This window comes from Nannospalax galili, unplaced genomic scaffold, assembly GCF_000622305.1.
Source record: "Nannospalax galili isolate Female #2095 unplaced genomic scaffold, S.galili_v1.0 scaffold381, whole genome shotgun sequence".
NCBI classification, from domain to species: Eukaryota; Metazoa; Chordata; class Mammalia; order Rodentia; family Spalacidae; genus Nannospalax; species Nannospalax galili.
Genome location: NW_008347312.1, coordinates 236,576 through 249,527, shown reverse-complemented (window position 1 = coordinate 249,527; position 12,952 = coordinate 236,576). Strand labels below are relative to the sequence as shown.

Sequence of the window (12,952 nt, the reverse complement as noted above, 5' to 3'; positions counted from 1 at the left end):
GAAACCACATCCTTCCTTCCCAAGGAGAGACAGCACCCTTCCTCCCCAAAGAGAGATGGGTCTCTTTGTTTATGTACAGAGAGAGCACCCTTTCCTTTCCCAGGAAAGAGACAGCACCCTTCCTTCCCACAGAGAGACCACACCATTCTTTTCCATGGAGAGACAGCACCCTCCCTCCCATGTAGATATATGACACCCTTCCTTTCCACAGACACAACATCCTTTTTCAGAGAGAGAGAGAGAGAGAGAGAGAGAGAGAGAGAACCCTTTCTTCCCATAGAGACATGACCCTCCCTTTCCATGGAGACAGCATCATTTCTTCCCATAAAGAAAAATAGTATCTTTCCTTCCAGTGGAGAGAAAGCACCCTCCCTTCCCATGCCCAGAGAGAGACAGCACCCTTCCTGCCCATGGAGAGAGATGGCATCCTCCCCAAGGACATAGCATCCTTCATTCCCATGGGGAGAGATAGAGACTCCTTCCTTCTAATGGAGACAACACTTTTCCTTCCCAGGAATAAAGACAGCACCCTCCTTTCCAATGGAAAGCAACAGCTCCCTTCCTTCCCACGGAAAGAGAGACCACATCCTTCCTTCCAATGGAGCACATCCTCCCTTCCATATAGATGGCACCCTTCCTTCCCAAGGAGAGACAATGCCCTTCCTTTCTACACAGAAACAGCACTGTTCCTCCCCCTGGAGGGAGACAGCACCCTTCCTCCTCCTAAAAAGAGATGGCACCCCTCTTACCCATGAAGAGGGCCCCTTCTGTTCTCATGGAGAGAGACAGCATCCTTCCTTTCCATAGAGACAGCAACCTTTCTTCCCACAGAGACATGACCTTTCCTTCTCTTGCAGAGAGACAACATCCCTCCTCCCATAAGGAGAGACATAATCCTTCCTGCCCATGGAGAGATACAGTTCCCTTCCTTCCCATGAAGAGACACAGTACCCTTCCTTTTCGTGGCGAGGGAAAGCACCCTTCCTTCCCATGGAGAGGCAGCCCCCTTCCTTCCCATGGAGATAAACAGTACCTTTCGTTCCCATGGAGAGATACCACACCCTTCCTTCCCATGGTGAAAGACAGCCCCCTTCCTTCCAATGAACAGTGGGTTTTGTTTCCATGGAGAGAGAGGCAGTACCCCTACTTCCCATGGAGACAGAGACAAGACCCTTCCTCCCCACAGAAACAGCTCCCTTCCATGGAGAGAGAGAACACCCTCCCTCCCACAGATGCAGCTCCCTTTCTTCACATGCAGAGAGGTGGCAGCTTTCTTGGTTGATTTCTCGTTAGGGGGAAAGAAGGGACCTCAAAGTAAACTGACATGTAAATGTTAAGGAACATAACTGTCTTAGCTTTCTATTGCTGTGATAAACCACTGACCAAACCGACTTTGGGACCAAAGGGTTTATCACTTCAGCTCACAGTCCATCAGGGAAGCCAAGGCAGGAGCTCAGTGCAGGAACCTGCAGTTCAGACCATGGAGGAGTGCTGTTTACTGGCTTGCTCCTGTCCCATGAGCAGCCTGCTCTCTTATGTAACACAGGACCACCTGCCCAGGGGTGGCACCACCCACAGTGGAGAGAGCCTTCCCACATAACTCAATAATTAAGAAAATGCCCCACAGACATGGCCACAGATCAATCCAAGGAAAGAAATTCCTCAGTTGAGGTTGGCCCCCACATGTCAAGTTAACAACTGAAGCTATCCAGCACAATCGACTTCTTGTCAACCTGACACAAATACCTATTAAACCACAACCTTTCCATTTCTTATCCCCCAAATCTCATTAATATCAATATTACAACGTAGAACAGTACAACTTTAAAAATCCCACCATCCTTAAAAGATCAGACACTTTAAAAGCTCAATGTCTCTTTGAAATATTCCAAAGTGTCCACAGTGGGTTCCTGTAAAATCTAATGTAAGTTACATACTATCTTATTTCAAAGGTTAGAACTGGGCACACTTAAGCAAAAACCAAATTCCAACAATGTAGCTCAGTGTTGGACATGTGGGATTCACTCAGGATCTTCTGGGCTCCAAGGGGTTTAGGCAGCGCCACTTCTTTGGCGCTGCCATCCACAGCACACAAAGTCTCACAGACTCAGGCTGGTTCCACTGCACACCTGCCATTGCCCTTAGTGGTCACTCCATGGTCCTAGCATCTTCAGTATTCTGGGGTCTCATCTGCAACTGAGGCTGCACCTTCACCAGTGGCCTCTCCCGGCCTCTCAGGATGCAAAGGCTCAGATTCTCACTACGATCCCTTTATGCCTTCAAGACCAGAACCACCTGGGAGACTCTTACACATTGCCAGGTTCTGCTGCCAGTTTGATGTGAAGCCTTGGCCCCCTCTGAACCACAACTTCTGTGTGCTTACCCTGAGGAAATACTTCCCAGAGGATTTTACTCAATGATGCTGGTCTCTCATTACTCACAGTTGATTTTTCAGTTCCAGCTGACCAGTATTATCGCAGTAAAGACAAAAGGTTTTACTTCCAAAAATTCTTAATTCAAAATATATCACACAAACAGCCCTGGATAGAGTCTTTGCTTCCCTTTGACGCTTCACAAGTGAGGCCATCATCCACCCTTCTTTCATCATTATCTTCCAAGTTCCTACAGAACAGCTTACTGAGCCCCAAGCACTCTTCCAGCGCAAAGCTCCAAAAACTTCCATAGTCCTCTCAGACAGGTCCATCACAGCAATACCCCATAATCCTGGCACCAGTTTTTTGTCTTCATTAGCTTTCTATTGCTGTGATAAAACACTGATCAAAACCAACCTAGGGACGAAAGGGTTTATCACTTTTAGCTCATTGTCCATCAAGGGAAGCCAAGGCAGGAACTCAGGGCAGGAACACGGGAGCACAGATCATGAAGTGCTGCTTATTGACTTGCTCCTCTAGTCTGTGGCTCTGCCTGCTTTCTTATACAACACAGGACTATCTGCAATGGGCTGGGCCCACCCACAGTGGGCTGGGTCCTCCTACATCACCTAATCAAGAAAATGTCCCACAGAAAGGGCCTCAGGCCAATCCAATGAAGGAAATTCCCCCAGGTGAGGCTCCCTCTACACAGGTGTGTCCAGTTGACAACTAAAACCATGCAGTACAAATGACCCCTTTGTCAACTTGACACACAAACACATCACTATTAAACCACACTTTCCATTTCTTATCCCCAAGGTACAGATGTTGATATTATCACAACATAAAACAGTACAACTTTAAAAATCCCACAGTCCTTAAAAAAATCCAAACACTTAAAAGTTTAAAGTCTCTTTTAAAAGTCTTTACTGTGGGTTACTGTAAAGTCCAAAACAAGTTAAGTACTGTCTTATTTCAAAAGGGAAACTCAGGCACACTTAAGCAAAACCAAATGGCAAAGTAAGTAGCACAAGGCTGGACATCTTGGATTTATTCACAATCTTCTGGGCTCCAAAGGGCTTATGCAACTTCACTTTTCTGGCTCCACTGTGCCCAGCACACACAGTTCATCTCATAGGTTCAGGCTGGTTCCACTCTACACCTGTCACTGCCCTTGGTGGGTGTCCCATGGTCTTGGTACCTCCAGTATATGGGGGTCTCATCTGCAAGTGAAGCTGTACCTTCAATGGCCTTTCCTGGCCTCTCAGGGTACAAAGCCTCAGACTGTCTCCATGACTCAGTCGGTCCTGTGGGTAGTCATTAAAACTGAGGCTGTACCTTTACCAATGGCTTTTCCTGGTCTCTCACAGTGCTAAGCCTCAGCTGCTCTCCATGACCCCTTCATGCCCTCAAAACCAGTACCATATAGGAGACCCTTACATTATCAAGTCCTGCTTCCAGCCTGAGATGGAGCCTTGGGCCCCCTCTGGACCACAGCTTCTGTGTGCTGACACTGAGGAAATACTTTCCAGAAGATTTCGTCTCAATGATGCTGGTCTCTTGTCACTCATTTTTCAGCCCCAGCTAACCAGCATCAATTGTCCCAGTAAAAAAAAAAAAAGGTTTTACTTCCATGGTTCTGGGTCTCTTCTTAACCACAGCTGATTCTTAAGCCCCAGATGACCAGAAGCCACAGATTCTCAATTCAGAATAATGTACCAAAAGTCCTGAGAGTCTCTGCTTCTCTTTGAAGCTTCATAAGCTAGGCCTCCACCATCTACAACTCTTTCAGCATAACTGTTCCAAGCTCCACAGCAACAAACTCTAAGCACTCAATGGTTTTTCTAGCCTAATGTTCCAAATGCTTCCACAATCCTCTAAAAAACTACTGGGTCAGGTCTGTCACAGCCATACCCCACTGATCCTGGTAGCAATTTCTGTCTTACTTTCAATTGCTGTGATAAAAATACTGACCAAAAAACCAACTTGGGGAGGAAAGGGTTTATTTGGCTTACAAGCACAGTCCATCATCAAGGGAAGCCAAGGTAGGAACTCACATCAGGAACCTGGAACACAGACCATGGAGGATAGCTGCTTGCTTACTGGCTTGCTCCCCTGACCCATGCTCAGCCTGCTTTCTTATACAACACAGGTCTATGGGCTCAGAGGTAGCACCACCCACAGTGGGCTGGGCCCTCCCACATCACTCCACAATCAAGAAAATACCCCACAGACCTGACCACAGGCCAGTTGAATTCCCTAATTCCCTAACTGAGGCTCCCTTTCCCCAGGTGTGTCAAGTTGACAACAAAAGCTATCCAGGACATCCTTCATCCCAGAACTCAATGTGGAAGTGTAACTTTTATCACATTTTTTACTTCAAACTCCTTTTTTTTAAAATATTATATGTATGAGTGTATTGCCTGCATGTATGTGAGTGCACCCGTGTCATGCAATGCCGCGGAGGTCAGAAGAGGACTTAGGATTCCCCTGGAACTGAAGTTAAGGATAGTTCGTAGCTGCCATGTGGGTGCTGGGAATCGAACTGGGTCCTCTGCAAGAGTAGTCGGAGCTCTTAACTGCTGAGCCATCTCTCCAGCCCCTACTTCAAACTCTTTAATTCTTTTTCACAATATACATTTCCAAATGTCTACTACCAGAAGTCACTCTTAAGGACATTAATTAAAATCCTTTGCCTAATATTTTCAGCTATCAATTTACTCAGAGCAAAGACACTGAAACTCAGAGAGAAGCTTGCAGGGCCCCTAGCTTAAGTAAGGCCAGTCTGCCCTGTCTCCCTATCCCTGCTTTTCCAATGCTCCACTCCAAGCCCTCCAAGCCTCTGAACCCCATCCAAGGTAGCTTCAACTTAATTTCCCTGATTAATTTTGTAAACACTAGCTATTTTGCTAATATCCAAATCTTCCTTTCTAGAGTGACCTGAGTTCCCCCATATATTCTGTATACAATTTTTAAAAAAATTTTTACTTATTTATTTTTGTATATGAGTGTTTGCCTGCATGTAAGTGTACCCATGTGTGCAATACCTGTAGAGGCCAGAAGAAGTTGTCAATCCCCTGGTGGAACTGGAGTTAAGGAAGTTGTTAGCTGCTCTTAAACACTGAGTCATCTCTCCCAGCCCCTATTCAGTAAATTTTTAAAACAAATATGCAGTGTTTTTCAATGTATAAAACAAATAGAAGATATAAATCTATTAAGAGCATAGCAAAGCAAGAGATAGAGAAAAACCCTTAAAAAAAATCTCAAGAGCTCATCTTTCATAGAAGAGAGTTGACAGATAATATTTAAAGTTAATAATGTCTTACTTAAAGCTTGCAAGAATCAGAAGGCTAAAAGTAAAATGTTCAAACATGGTTACTTCTGAGGAGAGGACTGAAAGATAGGAAGGGAGGCAGATTTTTGCATTCTTTATGTCTTTTTATATTGGGGGAAAACTATGTTTATAAGGGTTGCATCTGCTATTTTTTAGTAAAATTTTTAGATTTTAAAAAGGGGGTGGCTAGAGAGATGGTTCAGCAGTTAAGAGCACAGGCTGCTCTTGCAAAGGACCAGAGTTCAGTTCCCAGCATCTACATGGCAGCTAACAGCCATCAGTAACTCCAGTTCCAGGGGATTCAAGACCCTCTTGGATGGAGCTTCTTAGAGGCAACCCATTCTCACATAAATGGTCCTATACACAATAGGCAACACTAAGTGGTCTCAGTAGGCTAAAAAAGAGCACATCTGGTTGAAGATGAAGCTCAGTGGCAGAGCATCTGCCTAGTATGTGGAAGACCCTAGGTTCAATTCCCAGCGCCACACACAGAAACAAAGGAACACAGAAAGTTGGGAAGAAAAAGTGTTGAGGAAATAGTGGAGAAATTGGAGGGAAGGAAAAGGGGGTGGATCTAATCAAAGTGCATTACATGTAGGTATGAAATCTCAAACAATAAAAATAAAGTATTCATAGACCAAAAAATAAAAAAAACAAAAAAAGAATGTATTTGTCTACAAACTAGAGATGGGCATGTCAGCTTCCCAGGGCCCTAATACCTCAGTGACACTAGTCAGAGAACCCAGCCATAGACTTCTTTCTTATTCTTCTGACAAAATGTAATTTAACTTTCCCTTTCTTCTCTTTTCCTTTCTTTCAGTAACAGATTTCTATTTACTTTGGTTTGATTTTGATTTTTGGATGCTGAGTATATAACCTAATCCTCATACATACAAAGTATACACACTGCCACTGAGGACAGCCCTTCAGTAACAGTAAGCCCCTGGCCCCAAGAAACCATGAATCCGTTTTTATTTTCTCTATAAATTTGCCAATTCTGGACATTTCATATAGATAGAATGATGATTCCATGATTAATCAGGATTTTGATTTGAAACATCATGTTTACGATTAGCTTCTTCCACTTACAGGCTCTTTATGTCACTCTGATTTTACTAAAAAATTTTAATTACGGGGCTGGAGAGATGGCTCAGCAGTTAAGAACACTGGTTGTTCTTGCAGAAGACCCAGGTTCAAATCCCAGCACCCACATGGCAGCTAACAACTGTCCATAACTCCAGTCCCAGGGGATCCAACAGCCTCTTCTGACCTCTGCGAGCATTGCATGACATGGGTGCACTTAGCTACATGCAGGCAATACATATACACATAAAATAAGATTTAAAAAAATTTTTTTTTAATTACATTTCTTTATTTGTGAGTGTGTGCATGCTCATGTGTAGAGGTCAGAGGACAACCTGTGGGAGTCAGTTCTCTCCTTCCACCACGTAGGTTCCCAGGATTGAACTCAGGTTGTCAGACTTGGCAACAAGTGACTTTATTTGCTGAGCCATCTCTAGTTCCCTTACATTCTTTTCAGAGAGTCTTCCTACATAGTCCAGATTGACCTTTAACTTTCGTTGTTTTTTTGTTTTGGGGTTTTTTTTGTCTTTTTGAGACAGGGTCTCTCTGTAGCCCCAGCGGGCCTTGAACTCACTATGTAGACCAGGCTGGCCTTGAACTCACAGAGATCCACCTGCCTCTGCCTCCCAAGTGCTGGGATTAAAGGCCATGTACCACCATGCCCGGCTTGACCTTTAACTTGTAATCTTCCTGTCTCATCCTCCTGAAGAGGTCTGATTGTGGGCATACAGCACCATTCCCAGTTTTACTTATTTACTTATTTATTTATTAATGTGTTTCATACATGCCAGACAAGCAATCTATCAATGAGTTATATTCCCAGCCACCATACCCAACTTTACTTCACATTTTAATTACGTATTTAGTCATTGCCTAAAGGATGGACATATAGGTTGCTTCAACTGTTTCACTTTTGTAAATGACACTGCACTGAGCATTCTTAAGAACATCCTGTTGGGTTTTGGTACAGGTGTGTTCCAAGGGCTGACAGTAGGAACTCGGACACATACACTTAATTGAGAAAGACATTGTCCTCCAATGTGGCCAGCCCTGACCCTGTTCCCCAGCCTTACTTGGAAAACAGGGATTTCAGGGCTGTCAGCAGGCCACAGGTCCCCAGGCCATTGGTGAATCTGGCACATCTGTCAACGGCTGCAGACGCCAGGCCAAAAAGCTTGTTCACAGAGTGGCTCAGCTCTTGCACACAGTCAATCACTTCCCCGTGCTCCTGAGAAGCAGATACAGACAAGCAAAAGCCTTGTCAGACTCAAGACAGACAGCATTCAGAGGGTAACTGCCAGCATTAACACAGACAGCCTGCCAAGCCCAGTCATCTGTGGAAAAACCATCTAATCTAAAGCAGAAATACTACCCCAACTGTCTGTGATAATGCTTCAAGAGCCTGAGCAAGGAGGAGAGGATGACACAGACCACATGACAGTTTATGTGATCAACAACATCACAGAAATAATCTCCTGGCAGAAACATATAACCAAAGTCTAGCTCATCTTTGTGTTCATTTCTTTCATCTTTTTCTATGATTATTAAGACAGTAGATCTCCCTTTAGCCCTCCAGCTAGGATTTAATTTCCCCAGATTAGATACTCTGAAGGAATGCAACAGAAGGAAAAATGTCTCCTTCAGGGGCAAGAATGGAACTGAAGTAGAAACACTTTCTAGGTACCTAGAAAACAGGAAAAGGGCAAGAGGCAGCAGACTTCAACTACTGTAAAATCAAAGCTCTGAAGCAACTTGCCTCAGGCTAGACAACCTTAAATAACCTGAGAACAAACACTACTTAAGACAGAGATGGTCTTGACCTCCTGGTACCTGCATAGGGAACCTGTCCCTGGATGCTCAGTTCTTGAGCCCATCTGCTTATCATTCTTACATGAAAGACCACCTTAAGAAGTAATCACTACATTGAAGAAAGTTGATCCCAAAGATATAAAACTTTCATTTTTGTTTTTGATGTTTGTTTGGTCTTTTTGAGACAGGGTCTCCTTGTAGCCCCAGCTGGCCTGGCACTTACTACGTTGACCAGGCTGGCCTTGATCTCACAGAGATCCACCTACCTCTGCCTCCCGAATGGTGGGACTAAAGGCATACGTCACCATGCCCTGCTCTAAACCTCTCATTTTTGCTTTGCTTGGTCTTTTTTTTTTTTTTAATATTTATTATTTTTTTTATTTTATGTGTATGAGTGTATTCCCTGCATGTATGTGAGTGCACCATGTCATGCAATGCTGTGGAGGTCAGAAGAGGGCTTCAGATTCCCCTGGAGTTAAGGACAGTTCGTAGCCACCATGCAGGTGCTAGGAATGGAACCTGGGTCCTCTGTAAGAGCAGTCAGTGCTCTTAACCACTGAGCCATCTCTCCAGCCCCCAGCTTTGCTTGGTCTTTAACTGGCAATTTGAAATAGAAAATTGGAAGCATATTGTTAGCTGCATATTTTATATTTGGACTACAGGAGCCCATGAAGCATTTAAAGCACCTCTTCCCTCTTTTCCTTCCTTTCTTCCTTCTTTCCTTCCTTCTTCTCTTTCCTCCCCTTCTTCCCCTCTTCCCTTTGTGGTACGCTTGATCCCACCCTAACCCTCTATCAGACAGCAGACCCTGGCACACAGAACACTTGCTAAGCAGCTAGTGGCAATGCTGCAGCATTCATTACCAAAGGCACGGCGCTGAGCTGTATGAGAAGGTTGCTTTCCTCCATGTTGCCATAATTTAGCTGGTAGGGTTTGTAGGGACCATACACAGCATCCACCAACTCCACGACTTTCACAAGATTGTGGTCCTCTGTAGGGAACAAGAAATTAAAATAATAATAGGCAAAGAATCTGATATTAGTTGCTGAAAACAACAGGCAAAAGGAACTCTATTAGAACTTTTCAGGGCTCGAGAGATGCCTCAGCAGTTAAGAGCACTGACTACTCTTGCAGAGGAGCCACGTTCAAATCCTAGCACACACATGGCGACTAACAACCATCCATAACTCCAGTTCTAGGGGCTCCAACACCCTCTTCTGACTTCCTTGGGTTTTGCATGATACAGGTACATTCATATGCATGCAGGCAATACCCTCATACACATAAAATAAATATAATAAGTAAAATATTTTTTTAAAAAGTACTTTTCCTAGCCGGGAATGGTGGCACACGCCTTTAGTCCCAGCACTCAGGAGGCAGAGGCAGGTGGATCTCTGTGAGTTCAAGGCCAGCCTGGACTACATAGTGAGTTCCAGACAGCTGGAGCTACAGGGAGACCCTGTCCCAAAAAGACAAAAAAAAAAAAAAAAAGTACTTTTCCTGTTCTGTCTTCAGGAGTGACTACATTTCATTAATCTGCTTGTCTCATTCATGGACGTTTCTCTGGTCATTACTTCAGAAAAATCTGGACTTTGTGAGCCATTTACTGAAAGGACTATTCGAGACACCAACCCTCTTGATCCCATACCCATCACAGTTGAGAACCCCTTCCAATGGAAACTCCTGGACCTGGGTGTGGTGGTGTACAACTGTAATTCCAGCACTCAAGAGGCAGAGGTGGCAGGATGAGTTCAAGGTCATCCTCCACTATATAGTGAGTTCAAGACAAAGCCTGAGTGACATGAGATTCTGTCTCAAAAAAAAACAAACCCAACAAACAAAAAATACTTGTCAGAAAATCAATGGTAAAGGTGCTTGCCCACTAAGGCTGACAACCTGAGTTCAAGTTGCAGAATCCATATGATGGAAGGAGAGAATTGACTGCCACAAGTTCTCCTCTGACTTCCACATGCATGCCATGGCCATGTGCATGTTCACATATACACAAGCACCATAAACACATTTTTTTAAATTTATTTATTTATTTATTATTTTTGTCTCTTCGATACAGGGTCTCCCTGTAGCCCCAGATTACCTAGAAGTCACTATGTAGACCAGGCTGGCCTTGAACTCAGAGATCCACCTGACTCTGCCTCCTGAGTGCTAGGATTAAAGGCATGCACCACCACACCAGGTCAGCATCAAATTTATAAGGTTTTTGAGGGCTACAGGTAAAATAATACACATCTAGGTGCTGAAGAGATGGCTAAGCAGTCAAGAGCACTGGCTGTTCTTGCAGAAGATTCAGGTTCAAATCCCAGCATCCACATGGTGGCTAACAACTATCAGTAACTCCAGTTCCAAGGATCTGATGCCCTCTTCTATTCTCTGCAGGCACTGCACATGGGTGCACTTACACACATACATGTATAACACTCACACACACATAAAATTAAATCAAAAAGAAAAAAAAATAATAATATGCATCTAGCATGTGGTGAGCACTCAGTAAATACTAGTTATGTCTGGTTGGTTGGTTGGTGGAAACAGATTGAACTACGCAGCCCAGGCTGGCCTCAAACTTGCTTTGCAGTTAAAGATGACCTTGAACCGCTAATCTTCCTGCTTCCAGGGGCTGGAGAGATGGCTCAGTGGTTAAGAACACTGAGAGTTCTTGCAGAAGACCCAGGTTCGAATCCCAGCAACCACATGGCAGCTAACAACTGCCCATAACTCCAGTTCCAGGGGATCCGACAGCCTCTTCTGTCCTCCACGGGCATTATACAACATGGGTACACTTACCTACATGCAGGCATAACACTCATACACATAAAATAATAAATAAAGTCTCCTACCAGCAGGCCTTTCTCCAGGGTAAGTCCATCACACCCTCTGCACCTTGACTCCCCCAGCCTCATTCACCCTCCCATCTCCCCGGCCGGTCTCTCCTAGTTCGGGTCCTGTCCCATACCTTGTCTTGGGGCCCCAGACACCTGGGGAAACAATACTGCTTCCTGATCCTTTTCATCCAGACTAACATAGAGTGTTCTCTGGGCCCCAGGAGCACTGCTTCTAGGCCTGGGCCCGCCCTCACCTCTGTCTGCTTCCCTGGGCCTACACAACCCACCCAACCTCTTTCTGGGACACCGGGACTGACCTTTCCTCTTCCTGATCCTTTGCATCCAGACCAACCAAGATCCTCAGTGCAGGCCCCAGGAGTCCTTGGGGCGTCTTCCCACCCCATCTGCCTTTGCATCTCTGGGTGGCAGGACCACCAGCTGCCCTAGACCAGAATCATTCCTGGGCCCTGCTCCCTGTCCAGTCCAAAGCCCAAATTCCTGAGGCCAAAATCGTTCCTGGAGGGATCCAAACCTTAGTAGAAAGCCTGAGAGCATCTGATCCTCATCTGACTTGGGCCTCTGTGGGAACTCCTGAAGACAAAAGCAATATGACCACTCCAATATAAAATCAAAAGAGAGAACCGGAACCTGAGAGGAACCAGCTTTTCATGCCCAAAAAGTAAACCACACATAAAGTTTACCAAAAGAAGCAGACCTAAACTTGAAGGCCTGAGTCTCACACAAGAATCAGAAACTACAAAAGAAATTCACATGGCAAAATCACAGAGAAAAAATAATAACATGGAAAACTAAAACAACACATCCCCACCAAATACCAATAGTCCTCTACAGGAGTACAATGAGAAGCCCCTAGAGATAATGCAGGACATGGAACTCAAAAGAACAATTATAAACATGATAAAAGAATTCAGTGAATTTAAAGAACACACAAAGAAATCAAAGAACTGAAGGAAGATAGGGATAAACGTCTGAATGAATTCAGAAAACAGCCAGAAATATTGAAGACTACTCAGGCTGAAATGAAGAAGGACGTGAAACACTCAGTAAGCCAATTAGAAACGACAGGTGAAAGCCTCACCAATGGGATGAATGAAATGGAAAACAGAGTATCAAGACTGGAAGATAAGTGGACGAACTAGAACACTCAAGAAAGATTATGAAAAATTTAAGGAATCACAAGAATGGAATATGCAGGAATTGCGTGACACCACAAAAAGACCAAACAGGAATCATAGGTATACAGGAAGGAGAAGAATCCCAAGATTGGACCAGATCTTCAACAGAATTGTGGAAGAAAATTTCCCAAAATTAAAGACATGCCCATACAAATACAAGAAGCATATAGAACACCAAACAGACAGGACCAGAAAAGAAACTCTCCACAGCACATCATAGTAAAAAGGATTACAGTGCAAACTATGAAAGCCAGAAGAGCCTGGACCAAAGAATTCCCAGTTTTAAATGATCACAGATGCCAACCCACATTACTATAC

The 12,952-nt window shown here is 44.3% G+C and overlaps 1 protein-coding gene across 1 annotated transcript in view; it reads right to left on the bottom strand.

Annotated features, from left to right (window-relative positions):
• Positions 1–12,952, bottom strand: part of Cog7 (component of oligomeric golgi complex 7) — a 93,340-nt gene that overhangs the window by 40,374 nt on the left and 40,014 nt on the right. The window contains exons 8-9 of the mRNA XM_008843817.3: positions 9,462–9,589; positions 7,863–8,017 (exon numbers count right to left, since the gene is read on the bottom strand). Of these exons, the coding sequence (XP_008842039.1) occupies positions 7,863–8,017; positions 9,462–9,589 (283 nt within the window). The remainder of the gene's footprint in view (positions 1–7,862; positions 8,018–9,461; positions 9,590–12,952) is intronic.